The following is a 22,679-nucleotide window of genomic DNA, read 5'->3' as shown; positions in this document are numbered from 1 at the left end:
GCAGAAAGCGTTGCGCAGATTAACCATGTGCTCCGAAGTTGGTCGGCCATCTTTCAATTTTCTATTTTGATTTGTGCAGTGGAATTTCGCGTGCGCCCGGTTGCCTGCAATAAATAAATGCAGCGCTGAAAACACAGAGCTATGTGCGCATATGTCAGCCACAAGCACCTTTCTCACCAGTGACGAGCCGAGCACAGGCGACCAGTCGGTTTTCAGGCGGCGAAAATTGTCGGGGAACCAGTCCGTCTCGGAGCGTCCGTGCAAAAGGGCATCTTCGATGACGGACACGACCAAAAGAGTCATGTACTCGGCTTTAGCGGGCTCCAATGGCGTCAAGAAGACCGTTTCGCCGATGTCCAACAACAAGCCCAACTCGGCTAAGAAGCTGGTCATCAAAAACTTCGGTAAGCCCACAAAGTCGTCGTCCGGCCGACGGACGCCTTTCGGTTCTTGCGCGCTTGATATCGCATCGGTGACTCGCACTTCTCGGTGGCGTTCGCATAGCAAAGAAGGGCAACACTTTCAATGATCATCACCGTTCGAGTCGCCTCAACTTCGTTCGCATGGCACTGTCACAGTGGTGGGCAATAAGCGCTGTCGCCGTCCGTCAGGACGGCTGCAGCCGCGGCGGGCGTTCGGTCTATCGCCAATGCGCACCTTCGACGAATGTAGGCGAGCCTACCGCTGCGGCCCACCCGTCCACTTTTGGTGTTTTGTGTAATACGCATTAAAAGGTAGTTTGGGTGTCCAGTTCAGGTGGGAAAGTTGCACGATTACAGCCCTGGACCCTCTTAGTGTCACGACGAAGACGCAGGGAGAACAGGCTCTGACAAGGTTACCGTGTTGATTAGCTGTAAGTTTTGCTGAAGATTACTCTTAACTTCACTTGTTCCAGCAGGTCCGCTTTGCCAGCGTTTTTAGAGAAACAAATATGCTACCAGGAAGCGAAGCCCTGTTACCAGTGTTGCTACAAGGTCTGTCGGAATGCTGCGTTTGCGGTTTTGTTACTGAAGTGTGTCGCAAATAAACCTGAGCTGATTGTGCGCTGATGGCGCCCCATCTGGTTTACTTGCTTCGTAGCGGTGAAAATTATTCCCTCGTTTTCGAAATCAACTACTGCTTTCCCCCCAAAAAAACCCCCAGCTTCTAACGCTGTAACATAAATGTAGTGCGAAAGAGTGTTTATTTTTGCTTGCGTTGTCAAGATCACTAGTTTTGCGTACTTGTGTTGTGTGTCCATTACCAGTGCGTGCTCTGCACAGTGACCATGGTTAATCAGGAAGTGTTGGCCTCACTGTGTGGGAGTACTCAGTTTCCTTTCTTTAGCAAGCAGGAATATAGAGTTCCTTGCTTTCACCTCATGTGCACAACTGCCAAACATACTTAGGCATCTGTCAAGATCTCTGTCGAATTGTCCACTCTGTGGCCAGTTGTGCCCGCTGTTTCTTTAAATCTGGCTAATGGACTGAGCTTTTGACAGATGTGCACTTTTGATTAAATGAGGACAATTTTCTGCGTGTATTGCTATTTACAAAGCTAAGATGCAGGGATGAGTTTTACAGCTTAGCTGGAATGTCTGTTAGGCAGTGTATTATTTTTTCCTATTGCAAAAACTGCTTAGGCTCAGTTCAGCAGGTCAGAGAAGTGAGGATACTTGCCCACAAACTCAGAAAATTTTATCACTACCTATGCGATTGCATTTATGGAACCACTATTAGTCATGTGCATGTTGAATTATGGTAGTGCCATAATTATATAAAAGTAGTCATTGAGGCGTTTAAATCCTGGGCTCAACATTTCCGCTATGTAAGTGGTAAAAAGCCAGGAAAGAGTTGTTTGTGTGTACAAAATAATGATATGAATAGTGCCATCTAGTGAATAAAAGTGGTGGAGTGGAAATCTTACCCCTTCATAGGATTAGAAAAAGGAAGACTGACATTGTCGGTGGTTTCTTGATGTGCCGCAGGCCTTTCCAACTCATGTTTCGAGCTATACAAAAAGTTTACCCAGTCTGCCAGGTGCTTTTTGTGTTCTTCAGTCAGTGAATGACAAGAGCAAAGGCAAGAATAAAATGTGTGATAACGGCAAGCTGTGCATCGCAAAAGCTTTAATGAATTACATTGGACGTTCTGCTTTTGATGCTTTCACTCGGTGCATCTTGGCAGCTGAGCTTGTATATGAAACGGACTTTCTAAGAGCACTGCGAAAACAGCTATGCAAACCTTCAATATTTGTCATTCATACATTCATTTTGCTTTCTGTAAAAACGCTACCCTTTTGTGCGCTCAACGTAAACATTTCTTAGGCTTCAGCTGACGTAATTGCTTCTTCAAGATTCACTTTACAAATCACAAGGCAAGCCTGAATTGTGCGTGATGTAATTTGGAATACTTTATTATTTCGTTCATCTTTCTGTTGTGGAAGCTGAATAATGAGGAGTTGCTATCAAATACAACTGGTGATCACTTCATGGCCAACTGTTGCTTATGGGTGTTTTTTGTTGCCTTTTTTGTTATTTTGCTGTTTTATGCTTGCTTTTTAAAGAAGAATGACACATTTCTGTTATTATCTCAAGACTACGCGGGGATGTGTCAGAGGGACACTGAGGACTCCTCTTTCCGACTATGCTGATGTTTGTCTGGCAGCAGAGGACGCATTTGTGGCCCAGAAACTTGCATTTAAAAACTTTCCCATTACTCGATTGTGATGTCCTTACTGAGAAGGGCTGGTTGCTTCCTCCTTGAAGTGAATTAGGGATCCGTACAAAAATTCCATGCCGACGCACGCAATTTACATGCGAAATTGGCCAGCGATGCCGGCTCCTGTATTTCAGTTTTTGGTCTTGTCTAGGTTATTCTAGGTTATAAAGGCACTGTTTTTGGGGAGAGTGCTCTCTTGGTCGTTAGGATGCCATAGTATATCGATACAGGCTAACTTTAATTTGTCTTCTGTGTTCCTTCAAGTGTATCAAGAGGCAAACATCGTCGTGCTCCTGTTTTGTTACTTCTTGTATTTGTTCACCCATCAGCACAGCCAACTTGTCTGTCAAGCAAAAACAGCTTGCGTGCTCCTTTTGTTGCCTTTTTTCTTCATTTTCTATTTTTGTTTGTTTTTTCTTAGGGTGGAAGCATTAACTTTATATATTCCCAAAGACTATAAGGTGGTATCAAGAGGTGAACATCATGATGCTCTTGTTTCCTCGCTTCTTGAATTTGCTGACGCTCCAGCACAGCCGCATTATGTGTCAGTTTATGTTCTCTTCTGGTTTGATATAATTGGTTCATGTTGAACTTGTAGAAACAGTGCGAAAAAATGAAGTTCGAAACAAGTTCAAATATGTGTCAGCTTTACCACACAGTTGTGGTATAAACTATAGCTGCCCTGTAACCACTTATTGTGAAAGAGTCATCATAAACCACTGTGGCTGCATTGAGCTCAAGGTTGTCTTACATTTTGGCAGCCTGTGGCTGCCATGAACCCAGTGCAGTTGCTGTTAAAACCAGTATCTTGGTTTCCGTGCCATAGGAGCTATTCAGTAGTTCTCTTATAGTGGCTTGCGCAACTCTGTTTATGCTTATGCTTGCCAACTGGCACAGAGCGGCCCCAGCTGCCTGAGAGGTATGCCGAGGAGGCATGGGCGCAGCTGCGTGGGGCAGTGGTGGCCATCCAGCAGTCGCAGCCCATATCAACGTCACAGGAAGAACTGTACCAGGCTGTGGAGAATCTCTGCTCACACAAGATGGCCCCCCAGCTCTATGAAAACCTCCGCTCTCTGTGCGAGCAGCATGTCCGCTCAGCCCTCGGCACTTTCTCAAGATATCCTTTGTCTGTGAACAGAGCATTGCCATGGTTTCAAGCTAGCTTGTTCTTTATGGTAGAAAAAGGCAGCCAAAGAAAGGGTGTATGGGTCTGGTAGTGTGGTGGCATTCTGATACAGTAATTGTTTGTATGCCCACAAAGGTTGCACAATAGTATGTGACAGAGTAGAGACAAGTATGATGCTGAGTCACAATGCACAATATTTTAAAAACAGATAGTAGTTGTGGCTAACGAAGATAAAGCGGTGAACTATCTTCTTGTTTATCGTTTCGTTTATTTTGAATGCACATTACACTGATCACCGAGAGTCTTAAAAGAGAACTTCTGCATCACCTTCATCAACTCCCACCTGTGGCACGAAGACACAGAGAATTCTTTCTTTGTCATCGTTATCGTTTATGCAGTTCTGCTTTTACATATTTATAGAATTTAGGCAAAAATTGTCATTTTTACTCCAATTGTGTGTGCTTTTAAAGGTTGAAGTCAATGTACTGAGAGTATGGTGATGCCCGCATAAACAATTGGTTATCAGCCAACTTTGATTTTGTCATTAGAACGTTGAAGTAAGGCACAGTCAAGCAGTTTCAGCACCTCATATGACATACATTTGAAGAAAAAAGCAACAGTCACCGAAAACAAGGAGCATAGGGGATGTTTCTTTTTTATTTGTGGTATTCTCATTGGATTATTAATGGCGCAGTTATTTAAAACTGAAAGATAATTTGTTACCGGCGGCGTGTGGTTATTATTTCTTCTGCTTTCTAACAAATTGTCTTAGTGATATTGTGTGAAGACGTGACTAGTGGTAAAAAAATGCTTTTGGTTAAGCTGCTGTTCTCTCTTCTATATCCCCTGCAGGTGTGAATTATGATCCAGAGGGAAAATATTCATACCTTAAGGTTTTTGTGAGAAGCGTGCCGCAGTGTTTAGAAGAAATTCCAACTTGCCCCAATGACTAATTATGCAATTTCTGTCTGGTCGTCATATATCCATATCGTGGCTCAGCATTACTTTATGTCTCATTTATACTTTTTTTCACTAATTACTGTCATTGTAAGTCGTTATGCAAAATATTTAACATCTTTTAGGCACTCTAAAATGTTTTTGATAGCAAAACCAGCAAACGAAAATTTTCATCCACTGGAGCCATACCAGAGCTGCCAGAAAACATGAAGCCATCCATTAGAAAAGCATATTCCTGCGTTCATTTTGCATGCCTGACTGGATATCTTATATTTTAGACTGCGACATTGTATTGAATGCACAGCTGTGGAAGTCTCCCCTTGTACAGGTGAGAGTATCATTGATAGTGTTCAGGTCACGTTATATATGTGGACACATCACCTGAAGGGGATATGGCAAAAAAAAAGGCAGAGTATCATGTCCAGCCTTTCAGGAAGGGAATTCAGGTGGAACAATATTGCAGATCTTCAAGGCTGTGTGAGACCGCACAAGAAAACTTGCATTTCTTTTATTGCATGCAGTAGTCAGTTTTAATGATGCTGTACTGATATGTAGCAGTGGCATGAGTTCTTTGAATGTCAGGTGAGGTGCTGTAAACCTGAACATTATGAAGCATCAAAATGGTACACCTGAAGCCTTTTTGCTTCAGAGTGAAAGTTTCACATGGGGTGCACTGCAGCTCCTGGGTTCTTCTGTATACAGCTTGCTGCGCTGACGTTACATCAGTGTTGTTCCTTTTTGTACATATTAATGACTGCCATAGTTTTTGCTTTTGTGATGGGCAGTTTGATGCATTGCTAGGCATTTGGCAAGTTTTTGTCCGTTATCCTTCAGAAAGATTTAAAGTTGTCACTGTAAAATATCAGTGTCAACAAATCTTTAGGATGCTTTGTTTATTCCTGTAACTGTGTGGGTTGCCCCCAATTTTTGTGTATGCAATTTTTCGCTTGTATGTTTTGTACCCAAGAAATGGCAAAGCAGTTTCAGTTTGATCTTTACAAAACAAATATTTGGGTTTGCCAAGGCTATTTGTATCAACATAAGTTTTTGCTACAGAGTCTGCATATATTCAGCTTTCTTTAACGCATATATGTGTCCTTACTTGCTTTTTTGGTGCTTTTGAGTGCACTTCCTTGACTTCATAGCACAGACTCGCTCGACAGCAGTTTGTTTCTGAAGCTTATGAACGCATGCTGGCAGTCACATTGTCAACAAATGGTAAGCTGCAGTTTCTTCACTGTATTATGGTTCTTATAATTTGTATTCTGGTGAGTCATATTGTGCTAACTTTTCTTATTATTATATTTCCAGATTATGATTCGAAGCATATTTCTTTTTCTGGATCGAACATATGTGCTTCAAAATGCTGCAGTAGCTTCTATTTGGTGAGTGTCACTGTGTTTTGCATGTGAGTAGAAAGGTTTGGCTTGTGATTTTCAGTTGGAAATTGTGTGTCATATGCCTGCATAATTTTTTGTATGTTCGCTGTGGCAAAAGCATTAAAGTGAGAAACTGTTTGCCGTGAAAAGAAATCATCATTTAAAGTGTGTACATTTTCTGCTGGCGCTTAGAGATTGTAATCATGCCCAATATTGGCTTACTCTGTTGTGCCTATCTGCTGAGCAGCTGAACCATTTTGTAGTAGATTATTGATAAGAGAAACCTATAGGTGTAAATACAAGCAGCATGTGGCATTTTTTGATCACCAAGGGCATTGGAGGGTACATTTTAAAACTTGCTTTCTCTTGACAACCAAAATTTTGAACCTCTGCCAACTTGCTCATGTACAAGTTCAGCCGTGCACAAACGTTGCCAAACCGAAGAACCTAGTCAACAGCACTTGGAGTTGTAGTAATAATCAAGAACAAGAGCAGAAAAGCTAGGTTGATATTATATACACATTCAAACTAAGTTTTTTTAGTATACTATTTCGATATTGTCATGAAAAAAAAATCTATTTAATTATCATTTATTTTTAACTTTTGCTGTCTAAGCAGAAATGCATGCATGAAATGAATGATTCGAACTACACTAGTGTACTTGTTCTGGCACAAGAAATTTAACAGTGATTAGTTACACTCATGGTAATGCAGATGGTCAGCACTGGCTGTTCATGTTTGTGATTTGCAGTTGCCACCGCGGTGGCTGAGTGGTTATGGCACTCGGCTGCTGACCCGAAAGACGCAAGTTCGATCCCGGAAGTGGCAATCGAATTTCGATGGAGGCGAAATTCTAGAGGCCCGTGTACTGTGCGATGTCAGTCAGTGCACGTTAAAAAACCCCAGGGGGTCGAAATTTCCGAATCACATCACTATGGCGTCCCTCATAGCCCGAGCCGCTTTGGGACGTTAAACCCTCTTAAAACCCCCTTAAATCAACAACAAACCAGTTGTTGATTTTGCTGCGTATGTGTGTGTGACGATTGCGTTTCTGTTTTCGAAAGGTTAACCTCCATCCTATTCTAAGAACCTGTGTCGACTGTGTCAATTTTTGTTTCTCATCCCTTCCTAACTTTATCTATGTGCAGGGATGCGGGTCTTGAGCTGTTCCGCACTCACATAGCCAGCAATCCCAGTGTGCAAAGCCGAACTGTGGATGGCCTACTTGAGTTGATTGAACGCGAAAGGGGTGGTGATGCAGTCGACCGTTCCCTTTTGAAATCTCTTATTCGGATGCTTTCAGACTTACAGGTAAGCAGCATGCAATAACTGCACTGTACTCTGCCAAGAGCTCCATAAAAATGAGGTTGATATCTGCTAGCAGTGTCTTGTGTGTGATATGGGTCTGCTTAGCACTCTTCCTGTCTGTGCTTAGAAAGGCTGTTGTGGGAATTGGAATGATCCATCCAGGTTTCATAATCGCCCACCTTTTCATTCGGTCAATCTCGCTCATTTTTGTTAAAAGCTTTCCGGGATCATGGCGTCGTCTTCTGTGTCTTCAGCGTCACTTATGAGGCAGTAAAGAAACGCGCGCGACAAAGTGCGGCAAAACTGCCTACTCAGTTCCGATGCGCCTCAGCTTCTTGCCGCCGCTTCCCCTCCCCATACTTCGCGCTGCCATGCTACGAATGCACGCCCTTTTCTTCCCTTTTCTACTCCTCACTGCTCTTTTACTGGCATTTCTTGTTCAGCGACCCGCGCCGCCTTCTTTTCTACGTTCATAGCCAGCTTTACTTTCTCCGTGTGCGCCGCGCGCTTTGCCTCACGGCCTCAAGGTCTTCGAATGAAGCCACCAAAAAAAAATTTGCATTTGGTATTTTTTTGCCTCGCGATTCTAGACTTCGCGCATGCCGCGATGTCATCATTCCGCGGAAAGTACATCGCCACGACTAGACGCTCTTTATTATAGCCGTTTCTTCTAAAAATATCTTTGCTGTAACAAAAAAAGAAATGTACGGTCATCTACTATAGTGGGGTTCTACTGTATGTCCGTAATGGATGTACCGCTGGTTGAAAGCACCAGTGTGGGAATGAGGCCCTTAGAAGCAGATCAAAATATAACTTTACAAAATATTTTTTCTTTTTACAATGCACGTATGAAGGCAACCGTTTGTTAATAACTTGCGAGTGCTCTTAAGAACAGCGTGAAAAAGTATGTAAAGCCATTTTGAAGCTCATATCTGTTTAAAATGCCATGAAAAATGAGTGTTGTCATGCTAGACGTATCCTTCACAGCATCGAGGCACTCGGTCAACTGGTTGTTTCTCCGAACTGTTTAGGCTTCTTGCACTGCACTTGCACCACACTTGCTCTCATATGCAGTCATTCAAACTACACAGTTGAACCCGGATATATTGAACTCCAAAGGGATCACAAAATAGTTATAACAAATTGGCATAGACAAGCTTATGTTTAACCTAGAAGCTAGATTATATTGCACCGATGCTAGTGACATGCTTGCAGTAGTGTACCGTCCGCTGGTACGCTGGCATCGCACTGCTCGCTAGTTGTTGCTAGGTCTAACCCTTTTCTCACCAAAGCTTATCTGGACGTTTCTTTGGAACTAGCCACTGCCTTTCATAAGACATCTAATCCTGTAGCCAGTACACTATAAATAGCATGATCGTGCATTAAAATTAAGGTGCAGTTGGTTTCCACAATACCTTTGTCAGCGAAGCATGCTGCCGGAGGGTGGCGATAGTTAGGTTGGCTTCATCACATGACAACAACATAGAAAATGAGTACTGGATACTGAAGGCCACCCTCAAGCACACCCCACATTCACCTTATCGCTTTTTCTAGCGCTGCCAGCAAGTGTCCAAGGCTCAGCTGCAGACCTGTCTTCACACTTGGAAAGTCATAGAAGAACGCTGTTAGGTGAAGTGCCACTTGCAGAGGTGGGACGCACAGTTCAGTATGCAGCGCAGCTTCCCTATGCCCTAGGATTTTCAAGGGTGTAATCTTGTGTTTGATATAGCCAATAAATTGAAATATCCGGGTTCGATATATCTGGGCTCAGCTGTACAGACTGGGCAGCTCTACATAGAAGGCAGCTCTGAAACGGCATGATAAGAGCACCATAGCAGATGGTGGTGTAGAAGATACCCCCAGCTGGTTCCAGCTGGCTCCAGTGTCTGCAAGCACCTTTATATTTGCAGGCATGGTGTTTGTCTGTAAAAGCTCTGTTTTCGGTGAAAGAATCCTCTTTTTCATCAGAACGCTGTAGTCTGTTGATTCGGGGCAACTTCAGTTGAACTTCAGCGTCCCCTAAAGAGATGCAAAAAAATCTCCCCTGCTTCTTTCCTCTAATGCCTTTGTTGTGCCTGTGTCCCTCGCTGCTAGTTTTCCCTGCCCTGTTCGCGTTGCATGAACATCTCACTGATCGGTGAAACCATGTGCAGATGTACGGGGAGGTGTTTGAGGGACGCTTCTTGGAGGCCACAGAGCGGCTGTATGGCGAAGAGGGCCAGCGGCTTCTCCAGGAGGCAGAGGTGCCTGCCTACCTTCAGCACGTCGAGCGACGACTGAATGAGGAGCAGGAGCGCCTTCTCTACTACCTGGACCACTCCACCAAGTGCGTGCTCTTGATTTGCACGAGTTTGGCCAGCGTCAGTAGTGGGTGTTTGTTCTTGTTAGTACCAGCGCATGATCTCAAATTATTGTAGCTACTTTGCTGCAGCCAGCAATAGGTTGCACCTGAAATTCCTCTGTGGATTGTTATTAAAAGTATTTGCTTTTTATTTAGGAAATTATGGGTGCACAACAGGACTAGCCGGCCTCATCTGAAGGGAATTGCTAAGGTTCGAGGCCAGTAGAGGTTTTGTATAGTCTTGAAATGTGTGGGTCGTTTTTTGAGCTTGCAGGATGTTTGAAATCATCGTTGGGTGTTGCCTTGAAGATGGCAAAAGTTGGCTATTGCAAGGTTGTGCTTTTAAGATCACCTTTGGACTTGCTCGCGTTTAGCAGCAATAAACCCTGAAAAAGAATCTGTCCCACAAGCTCGACAACACGAAGCTATAGTAATCATGCATGTATCAACATAGTAGAGGTGCTCACAAAAGCTTACGGAACACGAAAATCGCAAGAAAGCATACTTGCTGGGTAGTCTAAGGATGTAGCCGTGAACTGAGGAGTATGGCTTACATTTTCCTGCTTGACCTGTACAATGTACCCTTCAAGGCCTGGCTCTGCCTATAGGCTGCGAGGGAATTTAGGTTTTTCGTGATTTCGGAATTCCTGAAACTTTTGTGGACATCTGTACATATTAACAGTCTTTCATATTGTATCGTTCTCATTGTTTTTAGTTCCACGTTTGCTCCTGCCTAGGATAATGGTTGCTTGCATTGCTGACAGTAAGAGCTTCGTGCAGAAGCCATCTTGGCTTCACTAGCTTAAGTGGCCCTTACAAGCATGGCTGTTGACTAAATGTTTTCATTAGAGAACCTGCTACAGGTTTCGGAAAGGAACGTGAAGTTTGAAGAAAGCAACCCCTGAATGCCGAAGCCTTGACGAGCACATAGAATGTAGACATCATAGTTGATCAAAATCTTGGTGTGGGCTAGTCGGTGGTTCATCTTGGTGGTTCATCTTACGAAAAAGCAGTGCAGCACAAAAAAACAGGGACAGAAGAAGAAAACACAAACAACAGGACTGGCGCTAGCTAACAACTGAAATTTTATTGAAAATGGCAGAGCTTTAAATACAAACAGGACATCACATGGCCAAGTAGATAACGAATCTGGACAATATTGCCTAACCAGCATCAAACCCACTTAAACGTTTATCGCAGTAGGTGTGAACAAACATACAGTCCGAAAATCACATGAAGGCATATGCAGCTACTCAAAAAGCGGATGACTCGTGAAAAAACAACAGAATAAAAAGTCTTATCATGGCAACAGCTGAGTCAAGGAAAAAGGTCATATCTTAACAACAAAGGAACAGAATCCCAGCAACAACAACAACAGAGGAAGCCATTAAGCGTTTCTTTCTTTTCTTTGACACTGCTTTTGCTACGTTTTCTACTTCTGTTGTTGCTGGGGTTCTCTTCGGGTGTTCTTTCATTGTTTTGCATTTACTCGTGTGACTCTGCTTTTGCTGTGCTTAATGACTTCCTCTGTTTTTTTTTTTTGCTGGGTTCTGTTCCTTTGTTGTTAAATTATGACCTTTTTCCTTGGCTCAACTTTTGCCATGATATGACTTTTTATTCTGTTGTTTTTTCACGAGTCATCCGCTTTTTGAGTAGCTGTACATGCCTTCACGCACATGCCTACTGTGGTAAACAGTTCATTGGGTCTGATGCTGGTTAGGCAGTCTTGTGCAGATTCATTATCTACTTAGCCATGTGATGTCCAGTTTGTATTTAGAGCTTTGCCGTTTTCAATAAAATTTCAGTCGTTAGTTAGCTCCAGTCCTATTGTTTATCTCTTCCTCTTCTTTCCCTGTTTCTTGCGCTGCACTACTTTTACGTAAGATCATAGTTGACTTTTTGTCTGGCGCAGAAAGGCACATTGTCACATGTCACAGTAGTGCAACAAATTATTTCATGTACTCATGTCTTGGCTGCATGGTTTTAATGACAAGAATACACAAGGAGGTTCCGATGTGAACACAGGAAGGCCCTCATTGGCTGTGTGGAGCGCCAGCTGTTAGGCCAGCACCTGGGGCCCATCTTGCAGAAGGGCTTGGACCAGCTGCTGGACGACAACCGAGATCTGGGCCTTATGTACAGCCTCTTCGCTCGCGTCAAGGACGGCCTGCCCATGCTCTGCACACATTTCAACCATTACGTCAAGGTGTGTGCTTGCTTGCTTGCTTGCTTGCTTGCTTGCTTGCTCCTGCGTGTCTCCATTCTCATGTGCCGATTTCACTTAGCAGGGTTATTAGACCTTGTCTAAATATAGAAAAACTGTTGTGATGCAGTTGAAGATCCCAGGGCTTCACTGCGGCCAGTATTTGTTGGAAAGTTTTACTGTTGTGCATATTGTTGTTTGTTTTTGCCCTGTTATACTAGCAAAGGTGATTGAATGTTCACTGCAACTATTATTTACTTGCTGTTAGTGTATGAAGCAATTATTTGATACACATTGAATGTCACGTTCATGGCTTCGTGAGTTTGAAAGGCCTGCTCACATTTGTTTTCTTTGGTTTGATGATTACCTGAATTTGTGCTGATTTAATCAGTAAATTTACGTAACGTAGGCACAAAATGTGAAAATGAGATTTGTTACATGCTTTCAAGTATTAAAACGTACACAATAAAAAATACCTGAAATTTAATGCGGCACTAAAGAGGAATACAAAGTCAGGTTAATCCGATAGGTTAGCATCACTTGGTTGATATATGTCATTTTACCAAAAACAAAGCTTTTATAAGCCAGGACATCATGCAAAAGTGAAGTACAGTCCCGGCCATAATATTACGGAGCACGCATCGGTGATTCGAACTCTCCCCACACCTTACCTAACGCATATTAGGAGGTACTTATTACACAGCTTAGCACATGTCACTGGCGCGTTCGCATATGAACAGGAGAAACACTCATATCTCCTCTACAGAACACGTGAGAAAAATTTCAAACGCCGAAGCATGCTCCATAATATTTTGGCCGCACCTGTACATGTGGCACCACCACTAGCGGATTCTTACAACTTTGGCTGGTGACGTATTTGTGCACTTTCTCGATGAACTTGATTTCACCAGTACTGAGCAATTACCACCGAAATACGAGGAAAGCAGCATGGTGAGCGTAGCGAAGAATGCAGTGTCTCATAATTAAAACAGTGCAAAACAGATGGTGTCGAGAAAGGCTAGACACAAACATGAGTGCTGAATCTTTCGCCTTGTGTTCTGTTAACTCGGGCTGCATGCGGCCATTGTATGCCGCAAAGTAAGTTCTGAACGGCATTCGCACTCTGTTGTGCTTGTTAGGCGTCTGGTGAAGCCATTTCAATTTCATTCTTACCTGGAGTCCAATGCATTTGACTTCGTGTATACTCAACTCTGAATCCTGGGGGGAAAATGTTGCCGTAGTGTCAGTACGTACTGCCACTATTTTTGTGGGTAAAGGGTTCAGTGTTGGCACTTGGCATGCACTTATGTGGCATTCCTTGTACTTTGATCGCAGAAACGTGGTCGGGTAATAGTGAGCAACCCAGAACGGGACAGGTCCATGGTCCAGGAACTTCTAGACTTCAAAGACCAGATGGACCAGGTGGTGAACCATTGCTTCCATCGCAACGAGAAGTTTGTCAACTCACTCAAGGAGGCCTTCGAGTACTTCATTAACCAGAGGCCAAACAAGCCAGCTGAACTCATTGGTATGTTTTGTGTAGTTTGTTGTAGCGGAACCTTTACAATTCGGACTTGGCAGTTGGCAGTGTTTTACGGAAAAATGAATATTCAAACTAATGCTCAAGCACCATTGAGGTTGTTTGCATTTAAATGGATTGGAATCCCCATCAGCTCAAACCCTTACAAATGTCTTCAAGATTCAATCTTCAAGATTCAGATTCAATCATGATTCATGACTTTCGAGAGTGCAAACTGCTGCTTGTGAGTGGCAGCTCACGGGCAGCAGATGAGTGGTAGCTCATTTCTCTGGGTAAACTGGGTTTTAGAAGCAGGCATGAGCACTTTGTTCTGATTGGTCTTGTGTCTTTTCTTTTTCTCCTGCTAATAGCCAAATTCGTGGACTCAAAGCTCAGGGCAGGAAACAAAGAGGCCACAGAAGAGGAATTGGAAAGGCTGCTGGACAAAATTATGGTGCTATTCCGCTTCATTCATGGTGAGTGTGAGAGAAGACACACGGTTGAACCCCATTATAAGCGGCATGGCTGCAACAGACACTCGGGAATAAGACATTTTTCACACACTTGGTTGGCTGTCCTGTCTTCCCAGTTGACCTCTTTTCGTAACAGCGTAGAAGACATTTGGTAACGATGGGCAAGTTATGTTTGAACTTTAATCAATAATCTCGCATATAAATAGCCTTTTAGCCTACATCTGTGAGAGTCATTCCTTCTCCCCTCAACGGGTGCGGTGTCATCACCGTGCTCGAGGAAACAAAGAATATTGAGAAGCAAGCAAACTCGTGGGGCATTACAACTGCAGCTTACCCGGAGTTGGGCAGCTGGCTACAAAACATCAACAAGGGGCTCCTGAAATGTGAGTCTTGCGTAAATAAAGGCTTACAAATTTTAAGGCGGGATACAGGCGCAAGCACTGGCTACTGGTTTGTGCGGCCTGCAGATCATAATGTGAACTAACGAGCAAACCTCTGCTAGCATGGCAGATTGTGCTACCCTCGTCAGTGCTCTTTAGTCTGCACAATTTTTGTGCTGCACTGATAGCCGGCACATGCTTCATGCTCAATCGTCTTCGAAGCTTCGCGAATTTATGGCGGTGATACGAAGGGAGTCCTTGTCGCAGGGCAACAAAGGCCTGACACACGTAGGGAGGGGACACACTGGAAGCTGCAGGATTACAAGCCCCCTCCTTAGATAGTGGTGGTCACTGGTGCCTTATCAACATGATCATGCGCTTTTCGTCAGCTGGTCGTATTTCGTGTGCTGCGCGGGACTTTTGTTTGGTGCTCAGTGTGCATAGCTTAGTTCCCATTTAAATAAATTTAGACAGAAAAGGCTTAATTTTAAAGATTCACGATCAGTAAATTGAGAATTTCAGTAGTACTTCGCTTACTTAGTTCTTCATTTATCTCGAAATATTTCCTTGTTTTTGTGACTTCAAGCTCAGGAGGATTTGCTTTTTTTTTTTCTGCACCCAATTCACAACAAAACATCCTGCCAACATGCATAGCTGTGGCAGATGACATGACCTTTGTTCTGAGAGATTGCGTCTGAATTCTTGGTTGTTGGCTGACATCAGAGTAGGGGCAAATCTGTAAATAATGAAAACTCTGAACCTTGCTTATAAGAGACCTGTCATGTAACAGGCAAAACAACTGTCCAGTATGTGTCTGTTGTAAAGGGATTCAGCTGTATTATTTATGCTGGACCTCTTTGTGTGCTTGTTTGTTGGATTTGTATGTTTTTCACTTACAGCGAGGTCAAGTGCTATCTAATCTTTCTGCTGTCACAAAGCAACCCTGGCTTGCATGCTGTGTGGATGCAGTAGAAAGGGGGACACCAACTAAGTGCGGATAGTACTGTTAAAATAGTCTACACAGTCACCTTATTAAACAGAGTTGCGGTGTACATAGTTGCTACTCCAGCTTTTCATTTCAGTTACAGACACTGTGCCCAATTGATCTGAAGATGTTAGGTTTTCTGCAGTAAGGTTGTGAGCCATTTCTCCTGTGCATGAGTGCTCTTTTACGTTTAAGTTTACATTTTACTGGAGCATGTATTCGCTCTTTGTGTGTGGTGTGTAGTGTATTGATAGCAGAATTCTGCCCTAGTAGGCTTAGGTTTGTTGTTTCCCAAAATGGGCTTTTGATGTCGTGAACTCCTTGGGCCTACCTAGTAGATTTGTGTGTGTAGCATGTGAACAAGTAAATGCTGGCAAATGTAATTAAAAAAGGCCATTACTTTATTACACAAGTATACCTGTTGGAAGACTTCAGTAGGCTTGAAAAGCAAGTTTGTGTCTAAATATAATTCATATTTATGTGCTGGTGCTACTTTCGCACTATGAGGCGGGCCTTAGTGGAGGGCTGCAGTTTATTTCATTTTAACCACCTGGAGCTCCTTACTGCGCACTGTAGCCTCAGCACGTGGGCATTATTGTTTTTGTCTCTATCAAAATGTGCCTGCTATGACTGAAAATCGTAGCTTTGATCCTGTCCTGAGCATAGAACATTGTACCCGATGGCAATGCTTAGAGATACTGTTTTGTTGCTCAGAACATCACTAGGATGCTCAGACCATCATGATCATGACGATGCTTGTTGATACAGGCAAGGATGTGTTTGAGGCTTTCTACAAGAAGGACCTTGCCAAGCGCTTGCTTGTGGGCAAGAGTGCTTCAGTGGATGCAGAGAAGTCGATGCTGTGCAAGCTGAAGCAGGAGTGTGGGGCGGCGTTCACCTCGAAGTTGGAGGGAATGTTCCGTGACATGGAGCTGAGCAAGGAGCTGATGCTGGCCTTCCGGCAGCAGCAGCGTCGGGAGCGCCTCGAGCTGACAGTCAGTGTGCTGACAATGGGCTACTGGCCAAGCTACCCGCCCCAGGAGGTGGCCCTGCCTGCAGCCATGGTGCGCCACCAGGAACTGTTCCGCCGGTTCTACCTGGCCAAGCACTCGGGCCGCAAGCTTCAGTGGCAGCCCAGCCTTGGCCATTGTGTACTCAGGGCTTCGTTCCCGGGGGCAGGTGGTCCCAAGGAGCTTCAGGTCTCGCTCTTTCAGGTAAGTGTCTGAGCTGTAGATCAGTTCGAAAATTTATTCTCAGCGACAGTACTCAGTTCTCGCACCTGTAATTGATTTCCTCGAACAGTGCGTTGATGCATCATAATTAGTGTGTAGTTATGGTGACGACCGTGAGACGGTGCTGTCAGTGCACTACCAGCACTACCTATGCGCAAGAGTGGTGTAGGCTTTTAAGGATGCCATTGTTCATCTTTAAGTACAGTGTACACTGATGCACTTGTGCATGCCCACTCTTCAGAAGTGGGACTAAGCCAGATATGCTCATATGCTTTGTGTCATAATGTGGTGCAACCAGATATTGACAACAAGAGTGGTTAGGTCTGCTGATCAGCTCAGACTATGAGGAAAGGGAGAACTTCGAGTTTGCATGTGTGTCTTGCTCTACTGTTTCTGCTTTCCTCTATATTGAACTATGTAATTTTATAATGTCTTTGACGAACTGGAGCCAAATGTCTTGCAGCAGGGCTGTTCTGAACAGATTTTGTGTGTATGGCCTTGAGCTGCAGTCAACACTCGTGTTCACTGTGCAGGCTCTGGTCCTGTTGTGTTTCAACAAAACGGAAGGTCCCATTGGTCTGGCAGAGCTAAGTGAACAGACTCGACTGGAAGATGGCGAACTTCGGCGCACACTGCAGTCATTGGCATGTGGCAAGGCCCGTGTGCTGCAGAAGGAGCCCCGAGGGCGTGAAGTGCAGGATGGCGACCAGTTCGTGTTCAACGCTGACTTCCGCAACCGCCTCTTCCGCATCAAGATCAACCAGGTGCAGATGCGGGAGACACCCGAAGAGCAGAGCTCAACACAGGAGCGAGTCTTCCAGGATCGGCAGTACCAGATCGACGCTGCAGTGGTGCGCATCATGAAGATGCGCAAGAGCCTCACACACAACCTGCTCATCACTGAGCTTTATGACCAGCTCAAGTTCCCTGTCAAGGTAAGCCACAGCTATTTCTCGATTGTTCATGCCGTGGTCTGAATTTCCTATTGATAAGAGCCATCTGTGCGGCTGCTGTGGTACTTGAGGCAAAAACATAGTTTTGCGTAGACTTTATAGGGCACTCTGCTGTGGCACATAGCAGTGATCAATGCAAGACTTGCTGCGACCTGTTCATTGTTGCTATACCACTGCTTGTACTAACTGTGTGTATGCATTCGTTGTCTTGGTACAAAGGTGTTACAAGGTTATGCCATGGTGTCTCATATTGTCATCGATGCGGTCATGCACGAGGTTGGAAATGATGTGTAATTATGATTCAGTGAGTGTGGACAAGGAAGCTTAATGAATGTTATTTTTGAGGGGTGTAACTGCTCAATGTGTTTTGCAAGCAAAGATGCTCATCTGCTCATAACTATTGCTCGAGACTGAGAGGCATCTGCCATACATTTTAATGACTGGTGTGTGTTTGCTGCTACAGTAACATCTGATGTTGAGATCAGAGAGGTGTGGCACAGCTCATCGCAAGCGAAGCACAACAAGCGCTAGTGAAATAGGCTAAGAGCGGCAGCTTTTACTTCAGTGCAAGCTTAATGCCAAACAGGCAAACGCTGTTCGCTAGGTGGCCAAGGAATGACAGCTTCCACTGAAATGCAAATGAAGCCATATCTTCCAAGCTTCCTCGTGGCGCCCGAGGACAAGATGCGGACTGCTGAATGCCACCCCAGATGCTGTTTACAACAGGGCATGGCACTGATGGCAGAAGGGTTAATTGGAGAGACATGCCCTTGGAGAGACATTGGTTAATTGGAGAGACATGCCTTTGCCCTGCAGTGGGTGTAGTCAGGCTGATTATGATGATGGTGATGTGGCACACTTTGCTCTTGAGTTTTGATTTTGCTATGCTGTAAGCACCAAGGATGAGATCATATGGCTTTTTGCATTTCATTGACAATGAGCGCAGCGATTTCAGCAGCGATTTCAGCAGCTATTTCTGTGAACTCATCAGCAATGGTTGGCTGGCTTGGCAGGCATGAACTTCCATGCTGTTTCAGGTGATTTAAAAGAGTGTATAATGGTCGTACCCGATGGCATTAGAAGTATGTTTTTACAAGACCAAATGTACACTGTTCATTTGTCTTCCATTGGAACATCAGATTTTGGGAGGACTTCCTAATGAGACTCGATGTGCTGACAACGGGCATAAATTTTATTGCAGCTGTTAATACAGTTCCATCGCTAAGGTCAGGCAAGGGTGCACAAACCATGGTACAAAAATGAAGGTATGCCGCGAGTCACCCGGCATTGTTTATGCGCAAGACTCAGCGCTGTGCTGGATGTTAGCCTTAGCGGGTTCTTAAAGATTTAGCTCCTGTATGCACCTTTGAATGCTGAATGCATTTGGTGGCTTGTACACTGCTCATTCCTGTTCTGTTCGCAAATTGTTATGCTACATAAAACCGTCTGTTTATTCAAAATGCACTGATAAAGCGGTAGACCATTTGAGAGGTCTCTTCTGAATTTTTTTCTAATGGCACGAGTTCTGCAAGGAGTGATGGACCACTGCATTTTCCGTATGGTTGATTGGGTGTGCTGCACTTTCTTTGCTCTTAAGCTATATGCAACAGCAACAAAACGGTACATTAAGGACACAGAAGACGATGGCAATGATTTCATCGAAAGCATCTCATCACCGACACACATTAGTGTGGCACCTTGAAAATGACATTGCCTTGATGATAAAAGGAAACCGACGCTATATAACCAGGTTATGATTCCAGTCTCAATTGCACACTTCATTCGGTACTTGGTCTAATTCCCTTCGGACTTGGTATTGCACCACGCCAACGTGCATCTTGTAGTAGGTTTGACCAGTGGTGTGCGGACAATCCTGCCATTTTCCTGCTATTTTCTTGCCATCTATTACATTAAAAAATAAATATACAATTTGCAGATTCTAGGGGGTCAAAACTTGCGTAGGATGAAAGCCGTCGCCCTGGAAACGCCATGGTAACACGCTCGCACAGCAGAAGGAGCAGTGACTTAGCCAAAAGCCAAGGACTGCTTTTGTTGCAGGGATAACAGTTCTGTAGATGGAAAGTCTGCTTAGAGTGGCGTTTTTGCACCGCCATGCACCCAATGCTCAGCGCATGTGCGTTTGTGTCCACTGATCATCCACTTCAGCTCCTTTTCTTGCCATCTCGTCCAGTTGGATGGCAAGTAGGATAACAGGTGGCAGCACTCATTAGTGCTGCCTGGATCAAATTGCGATCAGAAAAGAATCGTTTTATGCTAATTCTGAAGTGCCCTGCTATTTGAAGTGGGATCAGGATGCTTTAGAACGCGGAGTTATACAAATGTGCATATCCAGAGTGACAACGCATGGGCACTGTGTGCACGACTGACTTGCTGAGTGTGAGTGTGCACACAGTAAGTCTGTATTGAGAACTGAACATGTTTTGTTTGAATACCGCTGTATCCATACAGACACCGATACTGTTATTTTAGGAGAATGGGAGTAGCCTGGATGTATCCGTGGTGGGTGGTTGTGAAAAAGGGTTGAGGGGTTGATGACCTCAGGCAAGGAAGGGATGTGAGGAGAGGACTTACCACTGAAATTTGCCTAAAAGGTCGCCTTCGTTGCCACCCTGTTTCAATGGGGATACTCTTGCCATCATCCAGCCTTTGTGCTGCTACCAGAGGGGAGAGAGAGAGAGCTCCCATGTTCCGCCAATCAGCAGTCATGAATGGAGGCCTTTTGTAGAAAGAGAAAGCAGTTGAGGCAGAGAGCATGGTGGCAGGCTGGAAACCTGGCGTGAGTTGACCAGTGCGTGGCGGCAAGAAGGCCTCTTAACTGATGAAGTGCAAGTCCCGATCCAATCCAGGAGGCGAAATTCAAAAAGCAGTCATATGCTGTGGGATGTCAGTGCACGTTGAAGAAACCCAGGTGGTTGGAAATATTCCTTAGCCCTCCACTGCGGCACTATTTTTCTTCTTTCACTCGCTGCTGTGGCTCAGTGGCTGTCGTGTTTGACTGCTGATCCCAAGGTTGTGGTTTCAATCCTGGCGGGTTCGATGGAGGCAAAGTACAAAAGCGCCCGTGCCCGTGTGTGCTGTCTGAAATTAGCAGGAGCCGTCCACTATGGTGTCCATCCTAGCCAGTGTGTGGCTTCGGGACATTAAACCCCACAATTTACTCCCTCTTTTATTCCTTCCCCCATGGCGTGGTTGAGGTGTCTGTCCACTCTAAAGTGAGACAGAAATTAGGATGGACGAATAAAAGAAATAAGAATAATATTGCCCAGCCAGCGCCCCCTTAAAGCACACTAAAATGAAACAGTTGTAATTGTGCTGTTTTTTTCCTCGAAACCAATTCTCTTCCCTTACAGCAAAATTCATTTGTCGCCCATGAGTGAGACAGGTGCTGCATCTTTCTTTTCCTCATAACCACCCCGCCTACAGTGGTTGCCAAGTCATATTTTAGCAGGTGTTTCCCCAGGAATTGAAATTAGCGTGTGCGTCTGAATTTCTAAGGGAAGAGGTGTTTAGTGTGAAAGAGAAGCGGTAGTAATTATAAATCTTTTACCTCACAAGCCAGCTATGGACAGTATTTCCCTTCGTGCGTGTGGCTTTTGTCCTGTGCTATTACACAAAATTCTTCGTGTGTGTAAGAAAAAGAGCATTACAGGATGATGGTTGATTTATCGTGCTTAGGTAAAATGCAAATTAGGTGCCCACATTTCAGTTTTTCCTTTGGTTTCGGTTTGGGGCTACGTTTCTAAGTCAAACAGGCTTCAGACAAAGATCGAAGAAATCTGTGAGGGGGGCCTTAGTGCTATTATTTCTTATTCTGTATTTGCTGAAATAGTAGCCCTAAGGCCCACCCTCACTGATTTTACACAACTCTTGACTCGCGGTCGTGAGAAGGCGCACTCCTGATGTGGTTGTATATATTCCTATCTATCCTCACCGTCACTGGTCATAACCCTCTTTCTCCTCCTCTTCCCCAGTGTTGAGGAGCAGGCCAAATGATGATCCTGCAGGGCGACATCTGTGTGGTTATCTCTTATAAGCCAGTCTCTTTAAAGAAACACACAAAGTGGCCTCATTCTAAATGCAAAATGTGCCCGTGTGCTGTAGGAGCTCTGTGCAGGTTAAAGATCTCCAGGTGGTTGAAAATATTCTGGAGCCCTCAACTAGGGCACCTTTCCTTCTTGCTTCTCTCACTCCCCCTCCATCCTTTCCCAATGGATGCTGTTGAGGTGCTCACCAATAAGTGAGATGCACCATTTCCTTTCCTGAAAAAAAAAAAAAAGTTTTGTTCGCCTTGGGTGGTGATTGCAGTGACAATAAAAATCATGAAGTTTCATCAAGGCAGCATGTTGGTCGTGACCTTGGTTTCTGAATATGCATTGCTGCAGCCCACAGACCTGAAGAAGAGGATCGAGAGTCTGATAGACCGAGACTACCTGGAGAGGGACAAGGACAACCCGAACCTGTACCACTACGTGGCCTGAACAGATGCCACTACACCCTTGTAATATAGACTGTTCTTTTTGTTTGATAAGTGTCACTTGACTGGCACTTGCAACTTGTCAAATAAAAGATGTACTAGAAGGTTGCGTTACTTTCGCTTTATCGTGCCCTGAAGATCAGATAGGAAAGACACATGTTTGCAAGCGTCTAAAAATCTTATTGCATTCAGTTGAGGGAATGGAACAGAGCTTTTTCTTCTTGTACTTGTCCAGCGCAGTGGTATGCACAGGTACAGGTAGAAGCAAAATGAAAGGGAACACGGGAGCGCGCGGCCTCCGCGCTTCGCAACGCGCTGCCACCGATCGGTGGCACCAGGGGCATGCGCATTTATCGCCGACTTTCGCGAGTGCGTTCTGTGAAGTGCGGCGCCCACGCGCTCCTGCTAGTACTGCTTGTGGCTGTACATATCAGCTGGTCAAGTCTTGAAGGTGAACAGCTAAGAATTTGGTTGGGCGGCGTGGGAAAAAGCTCGTGACAGCCGTTTGCAAGACTACTGTTTTGCCATCAACGTATGCACTAAAGCTTAGACGAACATACATTTACTATTTTATGCCATATCTACTTGTTACGCACATAATTTCATGCACTGTGCATAAACGAATGTAC

At 44.5% G+C, this 22,679-nt stretch overlaps 1 protein-coding gene across 1 annotated transcript; it reads left to right on the top strand.

Moving 5' to 3' along the window:
- The first annotated feature begins 40 nt into the window (after nucleotides 1-40).
- Nucleotides 41-22,154, top strand: Cul4 (cullin 4). Its single transcript, XM_077659681.1, has 12 exons — nucleotides 41-404; nucleotides 3,597-3,817; nucleotides 5,932-6,000; nucleotides 6,094-6,167; nucleotides 7,310-7,472; nucleotides 9,623-9,795; nucleotides 11,836-12,016; nucleotides 13,349-13,541; nucleotides 13,904-14,008; nucleotides 16,139-16,584; nucleotides 17,136-17,537; nucleotides 21,959-22,154. Exons 1-12 carry the CDS (start codon nucleotides 152-154, stop codon nucleotides 22,052-22,054), a joined length of 2,376 nt encoding a protein of 791 aa, XP_077515807.1. The 5' UTR covers nucleotides 41-151; the 3' UTR covers nucleotides 22,055-22,154.
- The last annotated feature ends 525 nt before the right edge of the window (nucleotides 22,155-22,679 follow it).

This window comes from Amblyomma americanum, chromosome 3, assembly GCF_052857255.1.
Source record: "Amblyomma americanum isolate KBUSLIRL-KWMA chromosome 3, ASM5285725v1, whole genome shotgun sequence".
NCBI classification, from domain to species: domain Eukaryota; kingdom Metazoa; phylum Arthropoda; class Arachnida; order Ixodida; family Ixodidae; genus Amblyomma; species Amblyomma americanum.
This window is presented reverse-complemented; position numbering and strand designations above follow the sequence as displayed.